Source organism: Miniopterus schreibersii (assembly GCF_964146895.1).
Source record: "Miniopterus schreibersii genome assembly, chromosome: 2".
Lineage (NCBI taxonomy): Eukaryota > Metazoa > Chordata > Mammalia > Chiroptera > Miniopteridae > Miniopterus > Miniopterus schreibersii.
Genome location: NC_138102.1, coordinates 38,603,175 through 38,618,155, shown reverse-complemented (window position 1 = coordinate 38,618,155; position 14,981 = coordinate 38,603,175). Strand labels below are relative to the sequence as shown.

The following is a 14,981-nucleotide window of genomic DNA, read 5'->3' as shown; positions in this document are numbered from 1 at the left end:
CAAGGCTAAGAGGAGAGACAGGCAGTCAACCCATAATTACCTAAATTACAATTTAACTGTAATTGTGACAAGTACTATAAAGACGTGATTAAAAACACCACCAAATTTTAAACTTCATGTGAAATGAAATGTCAGGCTCAATGTTGTAAATATCTAGGTTCTTTTTTCCCATTTTCTTCATGGCAAAACAAACGATAATGTTTAAAATAAAGGAGGGTGGGGAAGAAATGATAACAGGAGATGGAAGATCTGAGTTATAAAGTGAAAATAAAAGGTTGCCCCATGGTCTCATAAGAGAGCTTTGAAATCAAGTCTTACTCTCTGACAACCACGACGAACCAGTGATGAGAGGAGCAAGTCAACGTAGGGTTCACAAAACAAAGTACCTTCTGTTGGTTGCAGGAGGGCATGAGCTTGGACTCTGAGGCCAAAAATGGAAACTATCTGGGTGAAGAATGAAAAAATTAACACAAGTGCTGTTTCGGTGAAAGTGATTCATTTCACCAGCTGTCTGAGACACCAACCCTTTTGAGAGAGCTGCTTACAGGAAACACACCTCAAGGAGGGACCTACCGGGACGCGTGTGTGAGAACAGGCACCGGCCAAGGGGTGCGCATCCGACAGGCTGCCTGCGTACGTCACAGATAACTATTTGTTGGTTTCGCTTCAAAATCTTATCATTTAAAATAAATATATAGCCCAGCCGGGCGTGGCTCAGCGGTTGAGCGTCGACCTAGGATCCAGGTGATCAGGGTTCGATTCCCGGTCAGGGCACATGCCCGGGTTGCGGCCTGTAGCCGATCAATGACTCTCTCATCACTGATGTTTCTATCTCTCTCTCTCTCCCCCTCTTCTTTCCTCTCTCTGAAATCAATAAAGATATTTTTTTTAAAAAAAATGTATAAAATAAATATGTAAATGTTGAAAGTACATTAACCAAAAAAAAAAAAAAAAAAAAAAAAAATCAAATCTTTTAGGGGAAGCACTTGGCACGATAGCAGAACTCTATAGAATTTCAACCCAGCAAATCCTCATCGATTCCCACTTAGTGTTGGAAGACTATGCTTTATACATATTAGGTTCTCAGTAATATGCTTCTCAATATTTATTCATGTGGAAACTGGTCCCCAAAACTTTTCCAGTTTCTCTGGAAATAGCTGTACAAAAGCAGTGAACTATGCCATAAAGAGACTGATGCATTTTCTATCGCAAAAGGCTAAAATGTTGAAGTAATAAGGGAGGGGGGGTGCTTTTAAGGGACTGTACTTAATTACTTATAAAACTTATAAATTATGTATAAAATTATTTGATTTAAAAAATACCATACATCACAAATCCCATGTAATGCCAAATTATTGAGTATACTAACAGCAGAAACTGGGATACACAGGGAAGCCTCCTGGAGTACCAAAGACTGCCTCGCTGTGAGTTCTAAGACATCAAACCAATAACAACCTCAGAGCTTGGGGGCATTATCATCATAGCCACAAATATTAAAGTAGTGAACTTAGGAGATATATCACTTAATATATTCATGATTGGAAAACAGAAAACACAAGTAAAATACCATCGATACATTTCCTGAGAGATTACACAATTACAAAACAACCTTGAACAAGACACGAGCTCCCCAAATCTTATCTTTTTAACATTTTATTGGCCAATCACAAACAGTGTTTTTTCTGTTACTAAGTTGTCAGTATTTCCATGTATGATTACTATGGAGAAAAAACATGAATAAAGAGTAATCAGAACATTCTAATAGATTAAAAATGTACACCAAAATGGTGCAATATTTACCCACTGTAGACAAGGGCATAATAATCACCTTCATACAGATTACTGACAAAATAACAATAGTAATCAAATATATATAATTATGTAACTATTTAAACTCGTAACAAAGGCTTTTATGATACTATTAGCAGTAAATGAGCAACTCCCATAAAATATGACTTAATATCAGCCTGATAAGAGTTTAAGTACATATAACCATTGTTATATGAAAAAACATTATTTTTAATGTGTGACAACCCGACAGGATTTAATTACCACACCTACTTCAAACTATTAGCTGTTTCATTCAAACCTGAAAAAATAATATTTATGTGGCTATTGAGAATCACTATGATTGATGCAATCTTTTGTGTTACTCCCTTTACAGTCTCTTGCATTTGTTATTATTAACAAGGAAAAATGAAAGGGGAAATGTGTGTTTTTGTTTTGCAACAAAGCTTTTCTGGTGATGACTAACTTCTTCCTTTGAACACAAAAAGCCTGTTTAACTAATGTACTTATAAATATGTTCTTTACAATGTGCACTAAGCAAGAAAAGGAAGGAGAAAACAAAAAGCCTGTAGGACTTAAGCCAGAACTAAAAGCAACCGAGGAAGATGAGTGCATGAAAGCTGTCAGGATGGCTGTTATTCTTATTCTCAATTTCTTACAGCTTATCTGCTCTCAAGGAAGAAAAATCGTAGTTTCTTTTAACTATATCCACAAACACATCTCACTTGAAAGGAAACACAGCGAGTGATTTGGCATGAATGGGCATATTACCAATTTTCCAGCATCACTACTGAATATTTATGTCGGTGACGAATGATGACACTGGTGAAATATTTTAACACGAAGCCTTGCCTTGTAAATCGTCTGAATGATGCTGTGTCAAAACAACACCTACCATAAATCAGAGGTTTTAGGACCAGTATTTCTTGTTCCAACATGCTACCTGCTCAGCAGAATCACTTGTGTGAACAGGCATAGATTAATGTGTGCTAAGCAAAGCCATCTTACCTCCTAACTTATAGAGCTATAATTTAACAGGTCTATTATCGTCAAGGTAATTTTGACAGCGCTGAAATATTATACTTGTTAAAAATATGCATTTAGCACTAACTTCAGTGGTCATTTGAACTAAACAGATCGGGATCCTTACAATTATCTTTCTTCTCTACTGATGCCCCGTCTTTCCTGGCAAGGCAGTGGGATGTTGACAACTGATTTTATAAATAGCATAGCAAGACAGTTTTTCCGATGGTACAAAAAGCTCATGTTGCTTCCAGTTCACTGTGCACTTCTCCGCAAGGTATTTATTTAGCAACTTACGGTGGAGGCGAAGGAGCCCATTGCCAGGTAGAAGAAACAGAACAGTAGACATCAGTAGACCAAACCCCACTCCCCACAACCCTCAGCTCCTCCCCGATACACATAGTGACCCAGGGTGTGTTAGATTTGTGAAATCACCTACAGAGCCTCACTTTCCACCCGGGCAAGTTGGAAATCTTAATCCTTGGGGCCATCCCACACTTGTGATTAGGGAACATACAAGAAAATGCCTCGCTCAACTCTAGTGTAAAGACTCCTTTTCCATGCAACTCAACGGGGACAAGTACCTCCCACCAGAAGAATAAAAATGGCAAAAGATATTAGTACGTTTCTTTTCCTCTTTTAATAGTGTTTTAGCCCTAATTAACCTGATCTGTAAGGGAAAACATAACATAAATTTGCACTTTTTTTTACACGGGATGCATAAATAAGCAAACACACACACACACACTCGCTGGCTCACTCCACTGCATAAAATCAGTCTTGTAAAATGAACATACTGGCCACAGCCCAAAATAAGAAGATAAACAAACATCATCTACTGACACCAGCAGCTCAGTTTCTTAAAGCCAAATTAACAAATTAAAAGCAAATAAACAAATATTTGCCTGGAATTCATTATAGTCAACACACTCAGCCAAGTTGTCACCATAATTAGGCATGAAAAAAAAACACACAAAAAACACACACAAGACAACTATCCACTCATCTTGTCTCCAAAACAAAGGGTGAAATTCTAGAGACCTGACAAGAATAAAATGTCTCTGCTAACTGATGGTGTAGAGGAAACCTGAAGAAACTGTGGTCCTATTTCTCCCTGAACTCACATTTGACTCGGGTCATGCAGATGACTACATTCTACCCTTTAGGAATTAAAATACATCCAGTCAAGATGCCAGCAGCTGCCTATTCCAGTTACTAGGCGAGAAGGTGTCAATTAAGAAATACAAGTAACCTTGTTTGAAATACTAGATATTCTGGAACAACACTGTGAGTAATTTTTTTATAACCGTAAAGAGTTTAATGTTTCAAACATAATAAACCACGGCAATGCTTTTAAAATCTCATATCAACACTACAGACTACAAAGGCCTAAGCCATAAAAAACGGAATTTCCAAGAAAGCTTTCAAAGAAAAACCAGGTTTTGCAGTAAGGTGCTCTCACGCTCTACCCTGAGATAACGTAGGTCATGCTGCCCTCTAGTGCCGGATGTAAGAAAATGAATTCTGCCCATCAAGGGAGACATGGTTTACATTTAATATAGAAGTCGTCTTTTAATTTCTGAAGGACTTACTACTGACCTGGGATTTACGTTACCCGTGTATTAAGATCTGATAGAACTGAAAAGGGGCTACGGTGATTGACGACAAAGGTCAACTAGGAAGAGGCAGACACGGCGAACGACACAGGGACACACATCACATCTATAAGACCCTGTTCAACTCAAGTTGCAATCAAAATAAGTAGGGAATGTCAGTGCAGCTGAAAATGTGCAGTTCTTTAATACATTCAATACGGTTCCCAAAATACACCTTAGGAGGAAAGAATAAAAAACAGAGATGGCTGAGAGGAAGGAAGGTAAAAAGACAAAAAAGAAAACTGGCTTTTGCCACTGTAAGGCCTTACACTAGTTGATTCAAATTTTACCCAAACAGCTAATTTATCGGGTTATGAGAGATCAGTAGACAATAAAGAATCGCATTATATAGACAACTAAACTAGGTAAACTTCAGGCAACCCCACACGGGTTCAAAATGGAGAGCAATCTAGTCCTGCAGTGTGGAGCAATAAAACCTTCTTGCAAATCAGGTCTCTGGAATGGATCAACTGCAGAGAAACTTTGCTATTGAGAGGAAACCTGCACTTCCTAGATTTCCTTTGCCCTTCTCCTTAAATCCAAGTAAGGGAACTTGAGACTTCAGCAGGGCAGCCGGTGGGTGTTTCAGGACCATGCCCTGAAGGCCTGGTTCTCTGCATTAAGTGCAAAGCATCCCCTACTGATGAACAAAAGGCATGAGGATCTGGGAGGAAAAATTAGGAGGGAGACATCACGTCAGGGTGGGTGCACCCATGAATGACTGCTGTACCCAGATCGGGGGCACTGAGAATATTCTGCAGAGGCAGGAACTGAAGATGGGCATGGAAGGGGACTCTGGCGAGTCCTCCACAGACGCAAGGCGGGTTGTGGTTCGGGCAGATCTGGTGGGCTTCTGCCTGGAGCTTCTGGTATCTGTACCAGTCACCACCCAAGTCTAGCTCGATGGAAACTCAAGACAGTCCCAAACTTACAATGGTTGGACTTAACGACTTTTCGACTTGCTATATTTTTCAACTTTACGATGGTGAGAAAGCTGTACAATTCAGTAGCATCCATACTCCAAATACTGAATTTTGATTTTTTCCCCCTAGGCTAGCGATATACAATACAAATACTCTTTCATGATGCTGGGCAGCAGCAGTGAGATGATTTTGCACAACTGCAGGCTAATGTGAGTGTTCTGAGCACGTTTAAGGTGGGCCAGGCTAAGCTCTGATGTTTGGCAGGTTAGTTATATTAAATGCATTTTCGACTTACGATAGTTTCAACTTACATGGGTTTATTGAAGGTAACCCTGTAAGTGGAGGAGCATCTGTACACACTGACAAAAGGCCTAACTGTCCCTTCAGGTTTCTAAAATCAGGGAGGTCATCAGGATGCTGAGCTCACAGGAAACTTATTGACCCCTGGGTCTCCCTGACAGTGTGCTCTGAATGACAAAGTGCTGAGAAGAGAAAGCTATGCCTCCCATCTCCAGGCCGCTCAGAGGATACACTGTAACGCAGGGGGAGCAACACTATGCTGGGCACTTGCATACCTTTAACAGAACTTAAAAATTGAGCATGTCTACCTCTCTACTCTAGACAGGAATTTTTTAAAATATTATATAACCACTGAAGTACACAGAGTGAATCACATCAGCTATGAGGCATAATTCACAGTCTTGGCTTGTTCTTCCTATTGTAAGAAGTACAAAAATTTTACCCAAATGGAAATTTTAAATCTACCATGTAAAAACATTTCTTTAATTAAAAGTACCTTTTAATCTACCACTACAAAAGTAAATAATTCATGGCCCCTCAACGTTATGGGCAAGCTAGGCCTATCTTTGGAGTATTTACTGGGGCTTCTATTTTCTTGAAGGACTGAAGTCCTGCCCACAGATATAGGAGGGGGAGGCAAGATAAGCGCCTCTGTGCTGCTCTGAGATTAGCGACCTCGCAGATTGAGAACTCGGTCCCAAATCCGTGAATAATAAGGAAACCAGCACATGGAGCACCACAGGTCTCGAATGTGAAGAGTCTGGTTAACTGCGGTCGCAAGCATTCAGAGGCTGTGATAACAGAAATGCAGTCCCACTTAATGCTCCAAACTTCATGACTGTAGTTTTCAAATTAACTGGCAAAGTAGAGCGACTCTACGGCTGTAATAGTACATAAATAGCCCAATCACTTTCTAACTACAGCTATAATGAGACTGTAGATGTGTGTGGGCCTCTGCAGTTTACAATTCCTTGTGCTTTCGCAGTGCCTGCACTAAACATTTGTTGACTAAATCCACACAAGATGCTTTCCTGAAGAGTTTTATTTAATCCTCACAACAATCCTGTGAAGCAGGGAGGGCAGCCGTAGTTAGACCCATTTTACAGGTGAGGAAGTCCTAAGATGTTGTCATATCCTGAGCACTGTGAATGTATCAACCTGTTTAATTCCCACAATATCTTAACAAGGTAGGCGTGACCAGCATCCTCATTTCACAGAGGAGAAAACCCACAGAGAAATTAAGTAACTAGCACATAAGTGTTACTGTAACTATAACCAGCTCTTACTTAGTAACGAACACCAGGACTGAAGCCAGGCAGCTGGCTCCAGTGTCCATACTTTTAGCTATGACGACATCCTGCCCAATAGCATCCACGTGCTCTGGCCTGGGTAACATAGCAAGTTGATGGCCAGACCAAAATGACTCCTGTGCTCCTTCCACCCCGCCTTCCTGCCTCCACAGGTTCTATCGATTAATACTGTATCTGCAAAGACAAAGCCACCGAGGATCTCACCACAAGTCTAACCAACTGAACAGAGTGGGGATGTCTGTTGATGATCTATCTCTTCATAGGTACCCAGGTCAGGAGGCTACCATCAGAAACAAGACAAGTCAAAGGCCTCTGGGCAGAGGCATCCACCACTTGGAAACCACCAGGTACCGTCCTATCAAGACACTTACTAGTGATAACCCACCTGGCAGGTACAGCCAAGCCTCGAATATGTAACCAAAAGTCTACTTTAAAACTATAGAGTTAATAACTTTCATTGAAGAGGATGTTTGCATTTTATCCACTTTGCATTTTAATTTATTTTTCATGACCATTCTAGGTAAACGCCATAGAGCACGTGCAAGGGCTCTGGTTTAGAAATGGATGGGCAGCGAAGGATACATACAGCCTGTCTCGTGTGGAGCGATTTGCAAGAAGGTCCTTCCAAAAGGATGGCCCAGCTTCACACTATGCAATACAGCCAATGTTTAGGCAGCTGGTCAACTATATTTAAATATGCTTGCACTGAATGTCCAACGTTTCCTACACCACACAATAAATGGCTTCCTAAGTCATTCTGCAAAGTAAACATTCATTTATCTTTCCACAGACGCACAGTGGAATGAAAGCTTGTATGCCCCTCTGCACAGATTTTCTCTGGGAGGAAAGCTCCTGTCAGTGATGCTTTTTGTAGAAAACGAATCAACACGCAGAGTGATCTAATTTCAAGCGCAGCCTCCACGTTCAAACACTGACGCGCAATCAGACATTAAATGAGTTAATAAGACATATTTACCAAGAAACTCGGTGTCTGACTTACCTACTGGGTTTCTATCAAAGAACAATACCGGAGCTTTCAAAATGGACTCAAACATTTTGTTGTGTAAACTTTGTGAAGACTTAACGAGGACGTGGAATACCAACAGAGATCTTGCTATGCCGAAAACGACGGTAGCTGCAGTTAAACCTGAAATGAAGAAACATCGCTCAGCACAGGGTCTCTGCACTTTTTTTTTTTTTTAAAAAAAAGAACTTTAAAATATGTTTTTATTGATTTTTTTTAGAGAGAGAGAGGAAGGAGAGGGATAGAGATAGAAATATCATCGATTGGCTGCCTCCTGCACGCCCCTTACTGGGGATCAATCCCGCAACCCAGGCAGGTGCCCTTGGCCAGGAATTGAACCCGAGGCCCTCCGGTGCTCAAGCTAACACTCTAACCACTGAGCCATACGGGCCAGGGCTAAATTATATCTTTTATTAATGACATAAATGAATACCCACTGTGCACACAAAAGTTAAAACAGGTCCCCTAACACCTCAGCACACAATGCTAAATAAAGTGGGGATAACTTCTTTTTTTTTAAATCCTCACCAGAGGATATTTTTTCCATTGCTTTTCAAAGAGAGTGGAAGGGAGAGAGAGACAAAGAGAAACATCGATGTGAAAGAGACACATCAACTGGTTGCCTTCTGCACACACCCAACAGGGATCGAGCCTGCAACCGAGGTACATGCCCTTGGCTGGAACTGAACCCGGGACCCTTCAGTCCGAGGGCTGACGCTCTAACCACTGAGCAAAACCAGCCAGGGCTGGGGATAACTTCTGTAATAAATATTCTATAAAGTACTTTTACCCCCTTCAGATAACACACCACTTTTTTTAAACTCTGAAAGCTGGTCGAATTCCTAAATTCCACCAAAAGGCATTTTCCATAGCCCAGCACCCCACATGAATATATGGTAGAACCATTTCCCTTCTTCCTTTAGGTCACCCACTGTCTACCAATTCAGAAAGTAAACAGCTAATGGGTTTAGATTTCTTAGCAAGTGATCAATGAAATAAATACCACATTTCAACAAGTGAGTTCTTAAAAACAGAACTCATTCTATGTTTGAGGAAAGCTTTGTATGAGTGTTTCCTATGGGGATACTTAAAATTTTAGACAAGCATTTCCTTTAGAAAGTATGGAATGCTACATATATTCTAAGCACTCTTGTGAAAACAGAGCGCTGTGTTATATCAGTCTGGCGAGCCGAATGCTAAATTACTCACACAGTTGGGAAGGCGATAACATTGTGATCTCAAGGTAAGAAAGAGAAGGCAGCCTAATTCCCAGACACTGGGCTTCTCCCTGCTTAGCTTCCCTCTTAAGTAATTAGTGAAGCCCAGGAGATGAGCAGCGTGGTGAAGGGAGCTTTGCATACCTGCGAGGGAATAATGCTTTTATTTGGGGGGCCTTGCTGCCAGAGGATTTCATCCAAGTTCAACAAAAGCCAGGGCTTATTCACACAGAATTGGAACAATCCGAACCAGAGGGTGGGGATCCGTTTCTAATCCCCTTGCCCATCCATATAATAATATAAGATTTACTGAAAGTAACCTATTAGAATAGACAATAGCCACATATTTCCAGTGGCTGATTTTCTGAATGCTCAATCCCAGTTTAACTTTCAAAATCCAGTACAGAGCAAATTAAGAGTCTTCACTGAACCTCTTTCTTCTAGATTTTTAAAAATAATTATTCTAATTAATTCACAGAGTAAATGCGACTCAGACCCTTAATCTGTTAAGGCATTACTGAATTACTCCTGGAAGCCTAGTTACTCACACAGGCTCATTGGAAGCACCTCAGACTCTCCTAGAACAGATCAAATGATTACACTTTACCTGAGTAAATTCCCAAGTACCAGTTAAGATCGAGCTTCTCAGTTACATTTCCTTTTCCATTTACGGTGACGTTCAGGGCGCTCTGTTCATTTGCCCTATGGAACAGGGAAGAAAACATTAAGCTACAGATAAAACTTAGATAAATACAAAAAACAACCACTTATCCTCGATTCGGGAGGCATGTTTTATGCTGGAAGATGACTCCTGGCTCACAGGGTGCTGTGGACATATGTCTACCTTTTAAAAATTATACTTGAATCGTGACTTTGAGTTCTCAAAATTGTCTTTGAAGATGCTGCTGAGGATCAGATATGGGTAGAGACCAGGGGAGGGAGACACTCTACCAGCAAGAATGTTCATTTTCCTTCAGGGAAACTATGTGAGGATTAGAAATGGACAAGCAAACCCCTCTGCTCCCCCAACTCTGCGGGAAAGTGAGGCTTCAGGTCAATTTTTTTTTTTTTGGTTAATCTTCACCCAAGGATATTTTTTCAATTGATTTTTAGAGAGTGGAAGGGTGGGAGGGAGTGGGAAAGAGAGAGAAACATTGATGTGAGAGAGAGACATCAATTGGTTGCTTCCCACACACATCCCGACAAGGGCTGGGGATCCAACCTGCAACCCAGGTATGTGCTCCAGACTGGGAAGCGAACCCACAACCCTTTGGTACATGGCCGATGATCTAACCACTGAGCACACGGGCCAGAGTTTCATGTTGATTTTAGAGCACCTTACGGCCAGACCAGAAATAACTCACCAGTATGACAGCCACCAATCCTGAAGAACGTAGGAAACCTAGGGCAGGGAAACAAACACACGCAAAGATCAAACGCTAACATTACTTACCAACTCAGAAACTCTCACTCACTAAAATGGATAACTGAAAGGCCCCAGGAAACGGAAATGGTCCTTTCAGCTCAGGTCAAGGTTGTGCCAAGCCCAAAATCCCGGATAACAATAGGTCAAATACGTGCATATTACATTTTAAAATCTTTAAAAGACATCCTAGAAGTTCCTTGTAATGTACACACAACACCAGTAAGCATCACTTATTTTGATCCCCACAAACAGCATGTTTCAATGCAAATCCAAGTGGACTGCGAAATACAGTAATACAGTATAAATAAATACAGTATAAACAAAAATGTTACTGTAACTATCAAGCTGAGAGCACAAAACAAAACAAATATCCCTGTTTACCTGGGCCACAATGTTTACTAGAATAAGGAAAATGATGATAAACCAGTGAGCACCGGCTATAAAGTAGTTCTTGTAGGCCTTAAGACCAACTTTTCCTTCAGAACGGCTCTCCTCGTTTACTGCAACCTGCACATTCTCAACCTGGAAGGAAAAAAGGGAGTGAGAGACAAAACCTTAAGTAACCCCAAAATTTCAAAAGTTCAACAATGCACTCCACTGGCAAAGTCGAGGGAAAACACGCACATCTCACATACCGGTAGAAGCGCAAAATGGTAAACTCCTACCGATACCAAAGATCTAGCCGTACCACACATGCACTTGCCCTTGGCCCCAGGAATCCCACTTCCAGGAACCTTTAGAAATAAAGGAGTGTCATTTACACGAGGTTATTTTATCACTGCTATGTGGCTTTTGCCTAACCTCGTGATTTCCAGCATGTGTACAACGCACCCAGTTCAAGTATAAAGGCAGAAGCACGTTCCAAAATAATACACAAAATGATAGGGAGCCAATGTATCACTCTAGACCATTTGTGACACTCAACAATGGAAACATAAAACATAGTAGGCACTCAAAATATTAGTCAAACACAGTAAACTGCGTCCAAACAGTGAGATGGAACAATGAGAGTCTGAATAACAAGGGAGAGCATATGATCCAAATCACATTGGTTCCTGAATTTGAGAGAGGGATTCCTGAGTATCACACGTGAGAGACTAATCTGAATACTTGAATCATGCAGGCTCCTAGACTTGGATCAGGGGGTTCGGATATCGAGGAATACCAGTGTATATGTTTAAGGGAGATCTGGTGCATTTCTGCATTTCTGTCTGGAAGACCTAGAACGTGTTATAGATTCACATGAGCCAAAGATGTCCTTGGTTGTGCTGGCCCCTGGGGATTCAGAGATGGATGAGATGTGGTTCTAGGTCTTGAAGGGTAAGAAAGGAAGATGGGAGGTAACTTTAAAGGGTCCACTGTGTGCTGGGTCCTTTGCGCATGCTCCTTCTGGCTTATCACAAACCATCTGACAATGGGGCAAAATAATACCATCGAGTCACCTATGGTGCCAGAACATTCCAACATATAAGAAAAGTAGCTGATTTAGAGTAAGCCAAGGCAGGATGCAGTCTGAGGGGGTCTTCAAATTAAGCCTCTGGGTGCTAGAAGCCTGGGACCACCCAAGCAAGTAGGATGTACTTGTGATAAATTCAAGAGTTCTAATATCAATCAGTATGCGCCACACATACCTAGGAATTTATACCAGTACGTGTGCTACTGATGTCCGCAAGATTCTCCACCCCATACCCAGAGGAGAACCCCAATCGGGCTTACTCCCTTCATTCTGTTTTAATTCTACAAAGTCCGTGGATTAAGCTCTTGGGACCTCAGGATCTGCTTTGCGACAAATGAAGGAGTCATGAACAGAGCAGAATGAAGATCCATGAGGCCACTAGGAGCAGACAGGACCAGGGCATGCTGCGAGATGAGGAGCTCACCGGCTGGCTCTCTGGGGCACCATCTTTCAACGAAGCTCTAGAAGACTGCTGAGACCAAATGGAAGACTCCGAGAAGGTCCGGTGCCTCAGCTTGGGACTTCCCGAGATGGAAGCCTGCTCCACCTCATCGTTGTCCTTCTTCAAAAGGGAACCAAAATCCACCCCCGATTTCAGAAACTCAGTGTAAGTCCCCTTTTGCACCATTTTACCCTACAATAAAAATAATAATAATAATGTGAGATTAATACATTTGCATTTGGTAATACTAATGTAATACTAATCGAGGAAAGTTAACTGGTCTTAAATTATGATTTCCATAAGAAAACTATCCTTTGGTCTGGAATGCTGGTTGGCAAATCTAATTCGAGTCAACGTAACACAGAACTGAGCATTCTGTTCTCTGCTGAACCCCGTGTTCAGTGCTGGGCGATATAAAGGGAATGGGTAAATCAGGGGGGAAAATGGAGGTCACTGACATAACTACCATGGTCACATAAGGAAGCCAAAAGTATAGATGCTGGTGGGAATATCCGTAGTCTTTTTAGATAATGTGGAAATTGAGATAAGTCTCATGTAATAAGCAGAATTTAAAAGAATATAGTCAACTGGGGAGGATATTCCAGGAAAACAAAACAAAACAAAACTTAAGATTGACACAGGTGTGAACAAGCACTCCTGCATAGGTAAATGTCACTCATCAAATCTTTGGGGACGACTATCATAGCGCCATGTGCCCCGCTGGGATGAGGCCTATGGGAACTAGCCCTGCACACGGAATCTACAGGCTGAATCTTCATGGTCTTTACTCTAAAACTGCCCCCCAAAACTCAGGAAGTCCCCAACTAAAAGTTTAATATTCCATGTGTTAAAGTAATTAAACAAAGAGGCCATTAGCCTGGGGTGGCTAATGCCTTAGTAGCCTATGCAAGGAAACCAAAACCCAACCCAGGCTCAATGCACTCCAACCCGAGAGGGTGAAACAAGAACAAGCACAGGCAGTCAACTAGGCTTTCCCAAATCAGGCAACTGCTCGAGTGAGAGCCAATCAAATAATGTGTTTTGAACACTTGTGATACCTCATTACATAGTTTCCCATCCTTACAAAGTTACATAAAATAACGTGTGGATGTGAAACTATTTTCTCACCCTGTGGAACAAGTCTCAGCTGATTTACTCAATGGTAAACAAAATATTAGGCAAAATTCCAGGACGCAAAGCCAATCGAATAAGAGCAGCCCTGGTTAAGGCAGCTCGGAGGGAAAATGGCCCAGCCCTCCTGGTACCCCTCTCATCCCACCCCCCTCCACAGGGGGTCCACTGAGAAAAACCCAGCAAAGCTTTGGAGAACCATCTGACACTGCAGAATTAGAAAATTGTTCATGATATACCGTGTCTTGTTCCACTTGGGAGGCAAAATCCAGACATCTTATTTAATGAAATTACTGCTTTCTACTTAGTACTTTGTGAGATGCACAGGGAAACAGCTAGTGGTAGAGAGAGATTTTACTCAGCAGCCAAGCACTGGCCATTCCAAGAGGGGACGAGAGGGCAGCCAGCCCCTGTGCTGCGAAAGGAACCAAATGAGCTATCAGGACGAACCCATCTCATCCAGGGGTGCTTACCAGTGGACAAATGTTTTAGTAGTATTAATGCTGAGGGTGATGTCCTCAAAAGAAGCAATAAGAGAAGCCCCAGAACATCCAGGGACTAATTCAAAAGGTCTTCTCTTACCCCAATTCTCTGCTCACAACACTGCCACACTGTGGTTATAGACACTAGTTTCACCCTCCTGCCTACGAACTCAATTGTTCTCAAGTTGGAGGAGTCTGAGCTCCTTATCCCTGGAGGAGTGCTGAAGAGTCAACACATGGAACTAGCTTTCTATCATCTTTCTTAGGGCAGAAATCCCAAGGGCCTGTTGGCACAGAAGAGGGTTAACGCTGAAGGTGCTGAGGCACAGAGGCCAACCAGCCAAGGAATGATGTGTTGACCACTAAGCCTTAAAAACTCTCACCCACGTCCACCCCACCAACCATGCTAGCTGTTGTGGGTTAAATGGTGGTCCTTAAAAGATAAGTTCAAGTCCTAAACATGATACCTGTGAATGTGACCTCATTTGGAAACAGAGTCTTTATAGATATAATCAAGTTATGAGGTCATACTGGAAAAAGATGGGTCCTAAATCCAATATGACTGATGTCCGTATAAAGAGAAGAGAAAGAAGAGACTCAGAGAGACACAGGGACGACACCATGCGACAATGGAGGCAGAGACTGAAATGCTGTATCTGCAAGCCAGGGACTGCCAAGGATGGCCAGTAAAGCTTCAGAAGCCGAAAGAGGCAGGAAGGATCCTCCCTAGAGCCTTCAGGGATAGCACAGCCCTGCCAGCACCTTGACTTCAAACTGCAGCCTCCAGGACGGTGAAATTTAATT

General features: G+C 41.8%; 1 protein-coding gene across 2 annotated transcripts in view; it reads right to left on the bottom strand.

Moving 5' to 3' along the window:
• The window catches only part of ABCC4 (ATP binding cassette subfamily C member 4 (PEL blood group)), a 222,748-nt gene that overhangs the window by 115,360 nt on the left and 92,407 nt on the right, over window positions 1–14,981 (bottom strand). For both annotated transcript variants that reach the window (XM_081130988.1, XM_081130989.1), the window contains exons 15-19: window positions 12,547–12,756; window positions 11,048–11,188; window positions 10,605–10,642; window positions 9,848–9,942; window positions 8,000–8,146 (exon numbers count right to left, since the gene is read on the bottom strand). In XM_081130988.1, the coding sequence (XP_080987114.1) occupies window positions 8,000–8,146; window positions 9,848–9,942; window positions 10,605–10,642; window positions 11,048–11,188; window positions 12,547–12,756 (631 nt within the window). The remainder of the gene's footprint in view (window positions 1–7,999; window positions 8,147–9,847; window positions 9,943–10,604; window positions 10,643–11,047; window positions 11,189–12,546; window positions 12,757–14,981) is intronic.